General features: G+C 37.3%; 1 protein-coding gene across 8 annotated transcripts in view; it reads right to left on the bottom strand.

Annotated features, from left to right (window-relative positions):
* LOC125042761 overlaps nucleotides 1-13,837 on the bottom strand; it is a 27,334-nt gene extending 13,497 nt beyond the window's left edge. The window contains exons 1-9 of one of the 8 annotated variants that reach the window (XM_047638626.1): nucleotides 13,612-13,837; nucleotides 6,950-7,036; nucleotides 6,737-6,818; nucleotides 6,390-6,457; nucleotides 5,964-6,032; nucleotides 4,968-5,087; nucleotides 4,543-4,668; nucleotides 4,307-4,421; nucleotides 2,170-2,245 (exon numbers count right to left, since the gene is read on the bottom strand). In XM_047638626.1, coding sequence (XP_047494582.1) covers nucleotides 2,170-2,245; nucleotides 4,307-4,421; nucleotides 4,543-4,668; nucleotides 4,968-5,087; nucleotides 5,964-6,032; nucleotides 6,390-6,457; nucleotides 6,737-6,818; nucleotides 6,950-6,979 — 686 coding nt within the window. In that variant the 5' untranslated portion in view covers nucleotides 6,980-7,036; nucleotides 13,612-13,837. The other 7 variants (XM_047638624.1, XM_047638623.1, XM_047638625.1 and 4 more) reach the window with 7 other exon arrangements.
* Between the last annotated feature and the right edge of the window lie 3,663 nt (nucleotides 13,838-17,500).

Genomic DNA, 17,500 nt, shown 5'->3' on the forward strand with positions numbered 1-17,500 from the left:
GACACATAATTATGCAATAAAAAAATATATATTACAATGAAGATAACTGAAAGAATTAAAAAGTGGAGTATAATGCTTAACACATGTTGATGAGTCTGAAATCAGAAAAGGATTGTATGTATTACTTACATGGAACTGTCCAAAGGAAATATGGCCAAAATGGCAGTTCTGGCTAAAATCCCTAGGAAGCTTTAGAAGAAACTTTTTATTGTAATATCTAAAGTTATAGCTGTCTTAAAAATAAAATATGAATGAAATGTTTTTAATAATATTTTTTTTCAATTTGTATCTACAATACCCAATGGTTAATGCTTAATGGTAAGAAGAAATAAATGTGCAAGACATCAACGGCAAAGTATTGTGGTAAAGGATTGTGGCAAAAAGTGTGGAAATTAGTTAACAATCAGTATGTGTTAGTTGTCAAAGGTTGTAGAACACTGTAGGATAGAATGGAAGTGAAAAGGGTGTAGAGGGGGAGCAAATGCAATATGGTGGGGATTTGTAAAAGGGGATGGGGTTAAAGGTATAGGGCAATAGATCAAACGGAGAGTAGGTCTGAAGAAGGGAGAGTAATGCTGTATGAGGAAAACTGCAAAAGAGCTATTATGAAACAAAGGATAATACAGTAAGAAATGAGAGTTGATGCACTATCCCTCCTCCCTCCCCAAGATCTTCCCTTCCCCCTCTGCCCCACCTGATGTACTACAACCCCCCCTCCCCGCAGTCATCTCTCCTCCCTTCCCCCTCTGTCCCACCTGATGCACTACACATCCCCCCCCTTTCCTCCTCTGCCCCACCTGATGCTTCTTCTACTTCCTACAGTCGAGGAAAATCAACACCATGGGAACAGTTCAGCTAAACTGTAAGTTCATGTTGAACAACCTGAAGGTGAGTGCACATGGTGACATTGAGTTCTGGACTTCAGTGACAAAGATGTTGCCCATGTTGTGGATAGATTGAAAGCAAGAGTACATGCTTTTGACCATTCATGGCCCTGACATGGTTGACCTGCCCCTGAACAGCTGTCATGAAGTCTGAAAGAAGCCCCAGGCCATCCTCGATTATTTCCAAGATCAGTTGGCATTGTCCTACTCCACACCAGGAAGAGTAATAAGTGGTATCAAGTATCCAATAGCATCAAGCTATTACCATCTTGGTATCAACAGGCTATCACCACTTGGTAGCAGCAGGCTTTCTCCTCCTCTGGTAACAGCAAATTTCCATCATCACTTTCGGTAGCAGAAGCTATTACCACCTCAGTAGCAGCAAGCTATCAGCACTCTGTAGCAGCAGGATTTCACCACCTACAGTAGCAGCAGGTTACCATCACAACCTTCACCTCTGGTAGCATCAGCTATCAGATACCTCTCTCACCTCTAGAAGCAACAGCAGTAGCAGAAGCAGCAGCAGCAAAAGAAGAAGAAGAAGAAGAAGAAGAAGAAAAAGAAGGAGACGAAGAGGAAGAAGAAGAAGACAATGGTTCCATCTCCCTATTTCACAGTTGTCATTTTTGGCAAGCTATAAATCCATAATTGATGTCCATTTCTTTCAAAGAAACATGATTTTCTAGAGTATCAAAATTAGATGATGAACATGAAAATACACTGATAAGCAAAGTCACTTTGCATCTGCACAGCTCCAAGTTGGCCTTTCCAATAGGCTTGAAAATAACCTGTTTCTTTCTCAAATTAATGTTAAATGCATGGTCAGACAGACTTGCAAATAGCCATGCTGAATGAGGTGTGCTCGGGGTGGCACCCCGGCACTGCACATTAGGCCTTGGGGGATGTACCCAGACTGGGCAGGCCCGTGAATGATTCAGAACCCAGCTATATGGGTTAATTCATCTGGTTAGTTAAATTGTGGCACCATTCAGATCATGCTTCCCTAGCACCTACAGCAACCCCTACACCCAAACTATTAGCTGTCTGCTAGTCAGTGATTCATAACATTCATACTTGGCAGATTCACTGCTCTCTAGCTTAATTCAGCAGAGTCATGCAACAGAGGATCTTTCACTCATCTCCAATGATTTATGAATGACACATAAATGCAGCTAAAAGAAAGAGTATAATGAACAAAAAGCCATGCACTACTAAGCCTTAGCTCTAGTTGAACAATACAAATAAAAAACAAAAAGTAATGATAATCATTAGAAGAGGGTCTTACTCTGAGAAATATTCAGCTTTGAGTCTTGGTGTTGGCCTGCCTTGTGCCATCCATTTACAGGGAAAATATGATCTGCCTGAAAAACACCGCAAAGTTTAGTTTAACTTCACTTATGTTAAAATCATTTGATTGCATAAACAATTCTTGAACCAATTCCAAAATATATATATTCCCTTTGATGTCATTATTTAAATATAATACACTATCAATTCCTCAATATGATTATAGACTGTTTCTTTGGGATGATGGTTTGCAATTTATATATATGAAAATCAAATACAATCATTCATAAACCAAAACATAATTTTGTTGAAATCATGGTAATCATCACCATTAGACAATAGACAATATGAGAAAGGATACAGGGACATTTATGTATGTTATTATACTTGTAGATATCAACCCATTAGATCCAGCTGATGTGACCATCTTGTCAAAAAAAAAAAAAAAAATTGGGTGAGGGCTAGGGTGATAAGGCTCTAGGAGGAAGATTAGACTCTGAGGCCATTTAGGAATGAGTTCTTGCATTTTTTCAACAGTAAACAAGTGTGGAACGTACTATCCATTAGCCTTGACTGGATGAATGCCAGCTCCAAGGAGGACACTATTTTCAAGTTCAAGATCCTATTCCTACCTGCTGTGACTGGCGGTACATGGTGTATTACATAAAATTGAATAAGAGAAAAAAAAAAAAAAATCACACAACACAATGTTACTTATTTTTATTGTTATTACACAGAGTTGTAGACTATATAGGCTACATGAAAAATGGCAAAAAAAAAAAAAAAATATTTAAGAAGAGAATGAGATAATACTATTGCAAAGGGGAGGCAAGGAGTCTTAACTAAAAGCCACACATGTGGGAGAGTTGGCACTCAAGTCAGCCTATTGCCTGGATTTTAGGGAAGTGTGGACAGCAAGGTGCCTGGATCCAATGGGTTAACAAAAACAATGCACATACTCATGCACACAATAACTTTTAGGAATATAAAAGGTCTGCTTTGAAAATACTTAAAATGTTCTATTGTTATTTCATGGAATTTTCTAATTTGCACAGGTACAGTGAAAGTCATGGGGAAAGGAATAAAGTATAGTAATCTTTCTTATAGCAAAATATATCAGCCTGTTCATGATTGTTCAGAATTGATCAATCTACAACAGCTTCTCCTGTGAAGTATTTTAAGGGACTATAACTAATTTCATGATATTAATGTTCAAATTACTTTATTCTTCTCAGGTATAGTAAGCTGGTAGTAGGTCTTACTTCCAGCTGATATTGCTTCAATCCAAAAACTTAAGCCATTAGTTTTCATCTACCATAAGTTTTATGATACATTTCCTATAACAATGTACTGAACAATGTCCAGTTTATAAAAAAAGAAATCCATAAGTATTATACTGTCTATAACGGGTTTTTTTAACCTGGAGTCCATGGACCCTTAGGGGTCCATGAGGATCAGATAACAATTAACCCCTTCGTGACGGGTGAAGAAAACTAAAAAAAACAAAAAAAACATACGCTTTGAGCACAGGAGTTCGGTACATCAAGCCGAATCACCGGCTCGTAGCACTTTGGCGCGCCGCCGCAGCGTACACCCGCACACCACATTTCGAGCGGTTTGTTTTGACGCCTATAGGTGTGACCAATCGTGAAGGGGTTAACATGTCTTTTTAAACTATTTACTTTAGAGATTAATAACTGTCATATATGTAGAAAATGATCAAATATCAATAAATGAAACATATTATACACATTGCATGCAAATTTGTGTTAATGAGAATATTTCAGAAGGGGATCCATATCTTTCATATGATTCCAAAAGGGGTTTGTTATTCACATTAACAATACAGTGACGGTACCAGAAATCTCTGGGTGTCACTCAATCTAGTGGCTTCTGGCAACTGTCTAGCCTTTTGGCTGGGGAGTCTGCTACGTATAGCAGAACTTCCTGCTTGACTCACTAGAGTGAGTTGTGGCACCTATAGCTGTATCCATTATGAATAATAATCTTTTCATGATGGCTATAGGGCATGGAGGTTAACACACTCCAAATTCAATATCACAGACAGGATTCTATCAATATGTTCCACTTATTTTGGAAACAAACAAAGATCAAGTTATAAACTTGTAAATTACCTTTGATAACTCTTATCTGTGTGCAGTCTACTCCCTCCTCAAAAATCAATCTTTGTCGGATCTCCTCCCTTTCTGCAGAGGTCAGAATGGAATCCTTCAGGAAACATCTCCAACGCTGAAAGACAACCCCCATCAGTATTTACAAATGGAAAAAGTAGATGTAGACATATTTCATTTCTGGAACCATATCAATTCTTTCTTGCATACTGTTTTCTAAACATATAATCCATACTCACAATATATTTCTCTGTATGCTTTTTCCCTATCACATGATGGTACATTGGATCAATTTTCCCATGTGCGGCACACAAAATGCATTTGTAGTAAGAAGGTCCAAAACCCTGGGTGTACTCCTCTATCATCTGCAGGCCTTGAAAATTTGTTAAATAGGCATTTGTATATCCATTTATTAATCTTTTCTCAAATGACTAATTACAAATAACAAAACAGATGGTCTGTACAGTTTCTAGGGTAAATCTGTACTTGTATATAAGAGAAAAAAATCACATACAAAGTAAAAAGTATACATGCAGTTAGCTACAGTCAAAAAGTGTAAAAATAAAACCACAGTACTCTAGGTTTTCTTAATATACTCTTTTTCTCCCTAAACTTTCTTTTCAAATCTCACAACAGGTTAAATATGTAAGAAATTAATACATACCAAAAACTTACCCAGGGGTTTCAGTATACTATTAGCAAGTTTGAACTGCAGAGAGGTTGAAGGAAATTTAAAGCAGGAATTGACTTCGAATCCCTTGTCTCGCATTTTCTTGTCAAGATTCTGATAATTGTTAATAATAAAACCATTAGCAAGATGAATAAGAACCATCCAAACATGTCTAGGTTAACTCTTTTAACCATCAGCAGTGGGTACATACACTGTTCACTTCGGTTTCATTTTTGTAATTTCGTTTACATACAAATGACTTCACAAGTGTTTTGTCACTATCAAGTTAATTACTGGACCTGCTTGGTCTTCCCTGTTTATCACAATTCCTTGAATTTTCTGGAAGAATGTGTTTATCTATATCACTACTACTATTTTTACATATGTTATCATCAAGCGAATGGGGGACTCTGCCACAGATGAAGCAATAAAATTATTTTAATATACCTCATCTCACAAAATGGTATGGTATAGTTTGATGAATGATTACACAGGTTTTGATCAAATGACAGAGAGCACTATATCCTCTCAAGCCCTATGCCATTTTGTCATCTTTCTCCTTACTCATAATAGATTGTTTCATATATAAAAGTGGTTCACACACTGGCAATGCAGACTGGAGAACTTACAAGTGGAAAGGATTGTATAAGTATTATGTTGATGACGATGATAGAAGAAGATATGCTGGCATACTAGCATCTATAGGACTATGCAATGCCACACAGACACAATTATCTTTGGCTAAAACAAACCACATAAAGCAGCTTGAAATCTGGATTATTTAAGTGTGCCATGTGAAGTTCAGCCCAAAAGGAGAGGGAAGCTAAATTGAAACTTGAGATTCCATAGTAGGATTTTGGTGGTTTAATTATGAAGCATTCTGAATTACATTTACTTGGGTATTTCATTTGAAAAACAGAAATGACTAAGGAAAAGGGAGTAATGCAGAAATTAAAACAACATATGTGTCACTGAATGTATTCAACTCACCATGTGATGAAAATGTGATCGATTGTGTTCAGCCAAAGAATCTTCATTGTTCATTGGTTTATGACATATCTAGTAAAGCAGAAGAAAAAAATTAAAATATTTAGATTTTTAATGATGGTGCTATTCTAATATGATTTTTTTTTTTTTTTTTAATACAGAAATACCTATGTATCAATTAGGAATAAATATAAAAGGGTAACTTTACTAAATCATTATTACATCAATTCGTTAAACTTATCCTTTTCAATAATAGCTCTAAGAGTACAAGCTCTTAAAATTTATGTTTCAGCAATGATAAAAGGGTCTGCATTTTGTACTTGATATCCTCAGGAAAGGGATGATGTCTGCTTATTAGCTGCTACTTAAATCAAAAATAAAATTATTGAAATGAAATCTGAGTATGAAAAAAATTAAGTCTGTGCTTACTTTGCAACAAAATATCATTCGACCAAGAAAATCTGTCTCAATAATATATTCTGCCCCATAGATGATACCTGAAAGACAAAAGAAGCAAATTAAAAGAATTATAGACATACAAAGGAACATAATAATAATAATAATAATAATAATAATAATAATAATAACAATAACAATAATAATAATAATAATAATAATAATAATAATAATAATAGTAATAATAATAATAATAATAGTAATAATAATAATAATAATAATAATAATAGGACTACTATTTAGCATGGCTCCAAAGACCATTTGGAGTAATTTTTTTTATCTTTTTAACTCCTTAAGATGAAGACAAAGTCTGGACTTACTGACAGCACTCTGGAACTTTTCTATATGTTCCACTGAGTAGGCCATCCTGGAAAATTTCTTCAGTGCCTCCTTAGCTGAAGCCTGTCAGGGGAAGTAACAGAGAATTTACTCTATGCGTCATCTCTTTGCAGACTAATATCAACCTAATTCTTTAATCAAAATCAATATCAACATTTTACTACTAAAGAAATGAGGATTATCATAAGACTTACAAGACTGTGAGGGATATTGAAGGATGCCATTCTGTTCACAGGTATCTCCACTTGTCACTTAGTACTGGATGATCAATCACATACCAGCTGCCTGAAAAAATGTGTTCAAGGCTATAGTGGTTATCATACCAAGCAAGGCATCAGGTTTCATTACCTCCTGAGGAACAACATTTCTGAGGTATTATGATTCCCCCTGGTTATTTCACAATACACCCTTTCATTGTGCTTTGACTCATTGTAGAGTGCCATTATGAGTCATGGGCTGCTTGCTGCCTAAAGCAAGACTTTTGATTCATTGCATCACAAATCACTCTGTGATTCAAGCATTCAGAGGAATATGGACAAAATCATACAATAAAAAATAAGTCTATACACTCATGCTAAGAGTGATGTGAAGCTTATTTCCTGTGATTTCAGGAGTGTGGCAAGGATGTGTCCTTAGAGGAACAATTTTCACTATGCATGGACTGATACTGAGAGGAGACGTCATCTGAAGTTATTGTGGGCAACATTGGGTAATATAGTCACAGACCTTGACTTAGCTGGTGATGGTACCATTCCATTTGATTCACTGGCGACTCTAATGGCAGCTTTTATTGCATTTAGGAATGAGGCAGCACATCTGGCTTGTAAGGTCTCCTGGATCAAGACTAATATCCAAGGTTTTGGTGGTTGCCATTTAAACTGTAATTACAGTAAGACACTTCCCTCACTTCCTTCACAGAAAAGGGCTTTTACATCATGAAGCCAGCATTGGATTTATTGCTTGCCAATCCTGGAATGCAACCTCAGGCTAAACTGAATACTTGGCTTGACCTCTTGAGGATGACACTACTTATCAATCAGATTGTCTCTGCCAGTGATGATCCTTTCAGATGTTTGCCCAAGTCAAGGCTAGAGTAAATCAGCCAAATTTGTTGTGAGGAAGTCGAGACAAAGTCTGCCTGGCAGGTCACCAAAAGAAGAAGCAAAAGGTAGATAAAGCAATGTGACCTTCTTGGGATTTGCCCCTTAGAAGTGACTGAAAATATAAAAATTATCTGAAGTAGAGATTTTTAAAATTTTTGAGTTGGTAAGATTTACCTCAAATGTACCTTGAAGTACTTTACATCAAAGAAAAGACACAAGATTCAAATCTTATTATTTTTGTAGCTACTTATTATAACATCTATATATATATCAAAGCTAGGTGCAATACTGTAATGTCATATAAAGGCTTAACATAGATGGCCCCACATTGCTTAGCCAAATTAATAGACTTAATAAACTCACCAAATTTCACCTTTCCTATATTTTTTGGGGGGGAAGGGGAAAAAAAAATACAAAAGCTATCCATGTTTATACAGTTATTATTTTTATAGACATTATTATTATTTTTATCTTATTGACAATACTAATAGCAATATAGGATAAAAGAAAGTGTTCCTGAAAGTCAGAAAAAAGGATAACCAGGTGAGAGATGTAGTACCAGTAACTGGCCCATTGGTGACTTAGAACTTGTGGAGCCATCTCTGTGTAAAAATAATTCATAAATTAAACTTGTAATGGGTATGGCAAGTATGTACATGCCATCCCTGGTGACATCAGGTTAATTAAATTTACATTTCATGGTACTGAGTGGTAAGAATCTAGGAAGTCTACAGTAGGTTATCTTAACCCACTGCCGCCAGAGAAAATGAATAAAAAATGGGGATAATGCTGTGCTCATTTTTTATATTTTCGTGAAATGTCTCTGTTCATAGATGGCTCTGCTAGTGCTTAGCCACAGAGGAGTCAATTAGTAGATCTTGTGACCTTACCTGATTTCGCCTTTCCTTGAATTAGCAGGAAAACGTAGTTTTTCCTAGTGCTATGAATATTGATGGTGTTATTTTTATTATAAACAATAGAATTACTATAATGTTATAAACATTATTAACAGTAAATAAGATAATGTAAAATAATTTCATAAATCAATGAAAAGGGTGAACTGGCGAGACAGACAGTACTTGTAATTGGCTCATTGGTGACTTAGTACAAGTGTAGCCATCTATGCTGAAAAACAATTAAACAAGTAAACTCACAGTGGGCATAGCATGTATGTACATGCCCGTTGGCAATGGGCTAAAGAAATGCATAAATTGGCAATCACTACTGAGGTAGTAGTTTTATTTAATGAAACCAACTAGAGTGATGATTTTGCTTGGAATTAAAGTAATACATCAAAGAATACATAGCCTCTGTGCCTGTCTAGAGATGCTTTTCTTCCGGTAATTTGGTAAAGACTGACAGACTAGCATATCCTAGCCTGTACATTTTCCTGGTGACTTTGTATCAAATATGGTACCAGTCCACATTACTTTACCAGAAAAGACACAGTGGGCTTTCCTGTCTGTTGTAAGAGTGCAAAGAACAAAGCTGCCACAAATAGCTACTTAAATTAATAATATTTGTAAAAACAAGGTACTAACAAGTTGGACTTAAAATTGTTGGACTTTTATCACAGTTTACAACAGAATTTAGTAAAAGTTTAAAAGACACTCTAAAATGTGAATTTATTCTCAGGATTACAAAATTCTATCCAAATCCACTTGAAATTTAATGGGACTATGCTAAGTGGAGGAGGAGATCTGGAAATCAAAATCGAATTGAGACTAGCACCTAAATCCCTAAACATTCAAAGAATTAAGATACAAATATGAGGAATCACAAAATACATCAAGGGAAGCCACCTGTCATCAGTTCAAGTCTATGATGTATATTTTTGGGGTCAAATGTTTTGGTCCTCAACTGCCAAGTCAGAGCATGGAGGGAAACCCATAAGGGAGGATCCTGACTAAAATTAAAATAAACTCTGTTTGGGGTTCTTACCTTGATATTTATATAAGAGCTAGGAAAACCATATACATCAATTTTAGTCCAAATACCTTATCTATGACTAAAATGTTCACCCCTCTGCCCATATTCTTTCAAATTCCTAAGCCTATGCAAATAGCTCTACATGCATGGAAATAACCTTGTTCAATCCTTTAAACAGACAATGAGAAATCTAGGTGAAATTCATTTTTTGTTTAATTTCAATCTAAAAAATTAGTTCCCCCCAATAAAATAAAGGAAGAAGAAGAGACAGAGAGAGAGAGAGAGAGAGATAGAGAGAGAGAGAGAGAGAGAGAGAGAGAGAGAGAGAGAGAGAGAGAGAGAGAGAGAGAGAGAGAGAGAGAGAGAGAGAGAGAGAGAGAGAGAGAGAGAGAGAGAGAGAAAGGAGCAGTGTGAAGATACAGAAGTCTATTTTTCAAACACACACACAAAGTGATATCAAGACATTTGGCTTTTTATTCTTAAGTCTTGGATATTCTTAATCTATACAATAATATTCACTCATATTCATTAAGCCATGACATATGTATCATGCGGTCAAATTTAAGTGGGCAAATTCTGTGACCCTCAAATTCCATACACAGCTATAGAAAGGTTAAAATTTCTTTACTTATGTTGTTTCTTCACAAGAACAGTCATGGCTATTAGACATTTCAAGTACCCTCTATATTTACACCCAAATAGTATGGGTTATTCAACTCAAAATCTGTACTATAACTAATCCAATATAGCTGAGAACATGATACAAGATTTGAGAAATTTCAATCCCATTTTACTTTACTTGAGAACCTATTTTTATTTATATATTATTAATTTGCTTTTGTTTAATGTGGAAGCAAATGCTTATTTTGATATTTTATCAAAGCATATGCATATTTTCTCCTTATCTTGTTACATTTTTTTTTTGTGGCAGTCTACTCACTTTGGTATATCCTGAACCTTGAGCCTAAGAAACTATACAATATGAATAGACATAACCATCTTTCAGAAATGAAGAAAATATGCTTGAAGTTGAATCTATAAACATATAAGAGATAACCTTAGTAACAGACAAAAAAAGAAAAGGCTGAACTCTTCAAAGTGTAATATGAAATTTTTAGTGTACCTAAAACAGAGGTAAAAACTATAGACCCTGATCAATATTTCAGAATCGACAATAATAACTCAAAGTCTTTACTATATAACTTTTTATGAAATAGACTTTCAATGAAATAAAAGACCCTGCAACAAACTCAGGATCTGGACCTGATGAAATTCCTAAAAAAAAAAAAAAAAAAAAAAAAAAATGTTTAGAAACTACAATAAAGCCCCCTAGTAAATTTATAGAGGAAATCCTTAGTATGGGAATTAGCCCATGCCCAACTGAAGGAAGAAAATATAATTTCTAGCTACAAGGCTGGAAAGGGCAGATCTTGTCTCTCTCAAATCCTGAACCACTGAAAACACATACTAATAGACTTAACTGAGAATAAAGAAGGAAGAAAATATAATTTCTAGCTACAAGGCTGGAAAGGGCAGATCTTGTCTCTCTCAAATCCTGAAGCACTGCAAACACTTACTAATAGACTTAACTGAAAATAAAGAAGTTAATGTAATATAGTCATGAATTTGCATATGTTTTCAATAAAGTTAACTATGGAATACTACTCCATAAACTAAAGGACCTTGGAATCAGAGGGAAAGTAGGAATATGGATACGATTTCCTAACAAACTGCAAGCAAAAAGTAGTTATTATTGGATATCATTCTCATGAATCAACTGTTACAAGTGGAGTACTACAAGGTTCAGATTTTGGACCCTGTTGTTCCTAATTATGATTGGTGACTTTAATCCAGATATTAAACACTCCAGAGTAACATCTTTTGCTGATGATACTAGGATAAGTACAATATTAAATTTCATAAACAACAAAGACATAGTAAGAGCAGACCTACATGCCAATTGTAAATGGGTAAGTAAAAAGTATATGAATTACAATGCTGATAAATTTGAAATCATAAGATATTGTCCACATGGAGATCAAAAAAGTAGTTGTGAAAAACCTAGGACTGTTCATGAGTAATGGTATGAGCTTCAGGCACCATATTGTGCAGGCAGTCAATAAGGGAAAGTTTTTAGTGGATGGTTGATGAGAACTTTTCAGACAACAGATCATGAATACATACTGCCACTATGGAAAAAAAACTAATAATAATATTGCAAGGACTGAAGAGATTGACATGGCAGGTTTAAGATATTGGGAAGACTAGAATAACTCAAGCTTTTCTCTTTACAAAGACAGAGAGCGATATTTATTTACTGAAAAATTTCTACCACATCAACTTCTACGGTCATTAGCAGAGTATTCAAAATATAGTGATAGGGTGAGTTTGGGGGCGAGGCCATATGACAAAGTTTTGTGTCGAAATGGGTAGAAAGGAGTTAATGATAAGGATATGTGGACATAAGAAGAGATGAAGATGAGAAGGAAAGGAGAGGCGAAGAGAAGACCATGCAACATTAGATGAGGCATGGGCAGAGGTCAAAGGTAGGGGTCATCTCCTGCATTGGACCTCAGTCCCCCATCTCCTAAGCACCCCCCACCCCACAACAAGAATGAGCAGGGGAATTGGGGGGGAAAGGAAAGTATTTCATTACATATGAATGGAAGATTAATTAAAAATTGGCACCAAATCCAAGAGGTAGAAATGGGTAATCAAGAGAAGACACTTCCCCAGACTGGAAAGAACATATCATTGTGGGATAAATTCTCAATCAATATATATGAGCAGTCAGTTTCTAACATCAGCCACTTGGGTTCTTGCTTTAACTTACACCAAGGGATTAACCAAAGTAAGTAACTTGCTACATGGTCCTTTTCATAACAAAAGGTATTTGACATATATGGAAAAGTTTAACGCTTCTACTCTCGGCGTGCAAATCTGATATGAATACTGGCTTTATGTAAATATGTCACATTCATTATATAAAGGACATTGGAGTTTCCCACTCGTGGTCTGTCCCTGCACGATGTCATGCATCACACATGCGTCTGTACTAACTGCTCTGACATATCCTGGAAGGTTTCCGAAGTCTTTTCCCACAACTCATGTGGAAGCTGCTGTTGCTGGAGCCCGCTCTAATATTTAAGTTTGCCCATACAGGCTATCGGAGCCAACCTTCTTAATGAAGTTGCTTCACTTTAAGTGGAAAGTGTGCACTATATATAATGTGCAGTTCGCTGATAATACTGTCAGCAGCAAGAGCCAATTGTGGCTTTGGGTAATGACCTGTTCCGCGTCACGTGGCGTGGCCCTTGGACCTCCCTCGCCGAAATGGCCAGGCAGACTGTGAACCCTTTGAGTTAGTTCTTGATATTTAAACTAATTCATGCAATGCCTTTACACAGTCACAAAATATGCGGGGGCAACAATTCCTTTCTTCAAGTGTATTTTACCTCGGAAATGCTGCGAAAACCTGGCGGCGGTTAGTGAAATTGGACGAGAAAAAAACCCTGTAAATTAAAACAAATTAATACATGCTTTCCTGTGATTGTCACTAATCCACAAATCTTTGCTTAATAATATTATGCATTTGTTATGCCATTCTTGCTTCCCCGGCGTCGTTTTTCATGACAGAAACAAGTCTCCCATACTCGTGGAACCAGAGAAAACAAGCATCTTTACCCGAATGCATAACTGAAACAAATCAAATGAAATGCGGTCTGTTGTTCCAATAACATCCACTCGTTTTGTTTCAGTTAGATGATATGGTAAGTAGACAGATGATGAATATAATGATATTAGATTTAAAGATTCACACACACACACTAGGTGGCGAGCTTAGGGTGTAAGGTAGGCAGCCAAGATGTCTTGACTCCTTAATTGTAGAGTAATAACGGAGTTCAGCTGCTCCTGGGAGCGAGGTGCTGCTCCTTGGCCATCCGCAGGGAGTCTGCCTGTCATCTCGCACAGTGTGACAGTCGGTGATGAAGAAGGAAGCATTACAGCAATACAAAGCACTTGCGGAAGACGGAAGACAACACATCACTGGTATGTTTAGTGTGGCAGGAAGATAAACAGGTACAACAATGAACATACTTACATGCATGTATATGTGCGGGCGTGGGAATACATGCATGTGGCCATATATATTATATAATTTATGTAGAATATTCACCCACTCACACACACACACACACACACACACACACACACACACACACACACACACACACACACACACACACACACACACACACACACACACACACACACACACACACGTACAAACACACACGTACAAACACACACACGTACAAACACACATACACACACACACACACACACACACACACACACACACACACACACACACACACACACACACACACACACACACACACACACACACACACACACACATACAAATATATATATATATATATATGTATATATATATGTATGTATACATACATATACATATTTGTGGAAGTTTAGGAATCTTCCATGAGTGTTAGAAAAGAAAGAAAAATCACGAGTGCTGGGCACAAGTGGAAAAAACCGTGATGACGAGACATCGTACGATGTTCGATCAGGTGATGCTGATGTCTGCAAAGGAGCGCCCGACAGGCTGATCCTGGGTCGCTTCCCCAGTGGTCGGGGGGACAGGGTTCCAGAGAGATCGACGGAAGAACCATGGCCAGAGCGTCCTTGGGGGTTATTTTGGTGAGTAGGGCTTGTCAGTTTTCATTATAGAATTTTTAAAGAACGTTCCATTTTGTAATATAGATTTAATGTATTTAAAGAGAATATAGATTTACTGTAATCATATTGTAGAATTAAAAATAGTAAAATCTATAAAACTTTAACTTTAGTTTACTTAGTCCCTTCATTACAGGAATTATGATTTTGATACTTTTAAGATAATTAATTCACTTGGAGGAGATTTGTTTTCCCTGTTTTCTAATAAACAGCGGTGGTGGCGGCGAATATATTTTAATAGAAATCTAATAACTTTCTGATTTATCTAGATTTCCACATATTTATATATGTGTATATATATAAATTTACATATATATGTATATGTATATGTATATAAATATGTATATAAACATATATGTACATATATGTATATGTATATATACATATATATAAATATATATACGTATATGTATATATATATAAATATATATATGTATATATAAATAAATATATATATGTATATATATATGTGTGTGTGTGTGTGTGTGTGTGTGTGTGTGTGTGTGTGTGTGTGTGTGTGTGTGTGTGTGTGTGTGTGTGTGTGTGTGTGCGCACACAGAAATATATATGTATGTATATATAAATGTGTATGTATATGTGTGTATATATATATATTTAGTGACCTGTTCTCGTGATCTCTTTCGTCTTACATACCAGAAAAGCCATGTGTTCCTTATCTCACAGTAATTCCACTGTCCTCATAAGGATAAGTCCGATATGCGAAGCTGAGCTTCGCCCGGGCTATGCCAATGAGGGGAGCCCGGCCTGTGTCGACTAATGTCGACTCGCTAACGTGTGTCAGCTGGTGCTGACTCGTCTTAGTCCTTACCCGCCGTGGTGCCCAGCCACAGCAGTAACCTCCAGGCGACAATTGCAACTTCTCGTGCCTGGGCGGGGCGCGAACCGCCGACCCCTCGGCGGTTCGCGCTGTACTAGCCCGGAGGCCACTGTCCTCAGCCGACTCCAACAGGCCTACAGCTATCATGATGACAAAGTGACCTTAGAACACGCTAATTCAACCCTTATTGCTCGTAAACGATTCTCATGCTATTATTCTAATGTCCATGTGTATAACTATGTGTTGTTTATACTCAAAATGTTCGTTAGGAAATGCTTATTCTGAATCACAAAGTATATAATTGCTATCATTGTCGATATTCAAATGTATTTATGTTTTGTGAATACTCACCAATATTTGTCTCCTTATCACGAAGCTTTTTAGTCTTGTAAACACCATAACTCTTCTTACATACAACCGTATATAAGGTACCCCTGTTCCTTCACCACGAAACCACCATGTGACCATATGTATCGGATTTTTATGTTCATTCAAATTCTTTCATGTTTTCCATTATGAAATGTTTCAAAACGAAGTTTGTTCATAGAAATGTCTGAGCAGTTCAGACAGACCGCTCGCCACAGCGGGCCGGGCAGGTCGCCCGCTCTTCCCTGGGCGCCCCTGCCTTGCCTGTCCTCTGTATCACACCTACCACACTCCCGTGCAAATAAAGCTTAGAAGCTACGACAACTTTCACTGCATTTCAAGAGTACCATACATACCAAGAGAAAGAGAAGACAAGTCCACTAGTATATTACATTGGTGGCACCGCACTGGGATTAACGCACCACACGAACCCCTAGAAGATATCGCACTACGTGAAGCCACTCCGAAGACAATCTATCGACTCCTGCAAGCAGAGACACCTTTGTCGACTTCTGTCACTGAAAGACTTCATCTCACAAAACAGCTGCGATTTCCTGACATCAAGCACGAAGCCAGTCTTCCCTGCCGAGCTGACATCCACCCTCAGCGCACAGTACTTCAACACCTGTCGCAGTCTTCATCAATTCCTGCAGTTGCCTGACGCCTGCAACATCAATCAACACTGCCCTGCCAGTACTTCAAGGTGAGTTCCTTTATCCTCGCTGTTCTCATTTGTTTAGGAAATCCCCTGTGAAGTGAAGTGTCTGATTTCCTCTCGCGAACACCTGTGTTCCTCCCCTCATAGAAAACGAGATTTCCCCTCACACTGCGTGCGCCTCGCCTCGCCTCACTCATGCTCTGCGGTTCGCCTAACCTTACTCTTTGATACTCTAATTCCTCTGTAGTTTTTTAACCTATGAGTACTTAGTTAGTTTCATATTAATTTACGTCGTGATGATTTCCGAATCCACACGATGCTGAATTTCGGTTCATTCATTATGAACTATTTCACAGGAAAATCCTTCCTGCGTTTGTTTGCATGTTTAGCATAATTATCTTCAGAGGAAAAATCTCCTGTTTCCTAGCATGCTACTAACCTTAATCAACTCCCCATTAATCCTGCATTTTCGCATGCAGCTACTCTCATTTCCCTGAAGGAAATATATTCTATGATCTATCTACCTACATTTTTCATGGAAATATCTGTTCACCTGTATTCTTGCACATGAATTCTGCATATTATTTCGTGGAGAATCATTTCTACGTTTTGCATGGCTCTGTTAACACGTATTTTTTTCGAGATTCTATCTTACAATCTCGATTGTTCACTACTGCCTTTAATCTCTCAGGTGAATGTTGCAATTAATACCCTATTCCGAATCCCTGACACGTTGCTTCCAGTCATTTCTTGATCATTACGAGTTCGTGTTGATATTGTAACTCCCTGAGATATGGCATTACGTCTTCTGTCGCCAAGACATGGTACTGTTGTTCTCGTTTGTTGTCCTCAGAAACAGACGCCCCGTGCTGAAGCCAACTGCTGACCTTGACTCTCGGATCACCACGTCGCCGCCCTCGCCGCCGATCCCTGGTGCACCAAGTCTCGCTCGCCCCGCTGACGAGACCATCTCACGGACGTTCTCGCTCACGCATCACCTGCCGACGCCCTTCTGTTCTCCACTGCACGTCGCTGCAACTCCGGTCGTGTCCGCTGGTGACTGCCGCCTGACGTCCTCGTCGCATCTCGT

Source organism: Penaeus chinensis, chromosome 32 (genome assembly GCF_019202785.1).
Source record: "Penaeus chinensis breed Huanghai No. 1 chromosome 32, ASM1920278v2, whole genome shotgun sequence".
In the NCBI taxonomy this organism is placed as follows: Eukaryota; Metazoa; Arthropoda; class Malacostraca; order Decapoda; family Penaeidae; genus Penaeus; species Penaeus chinensis.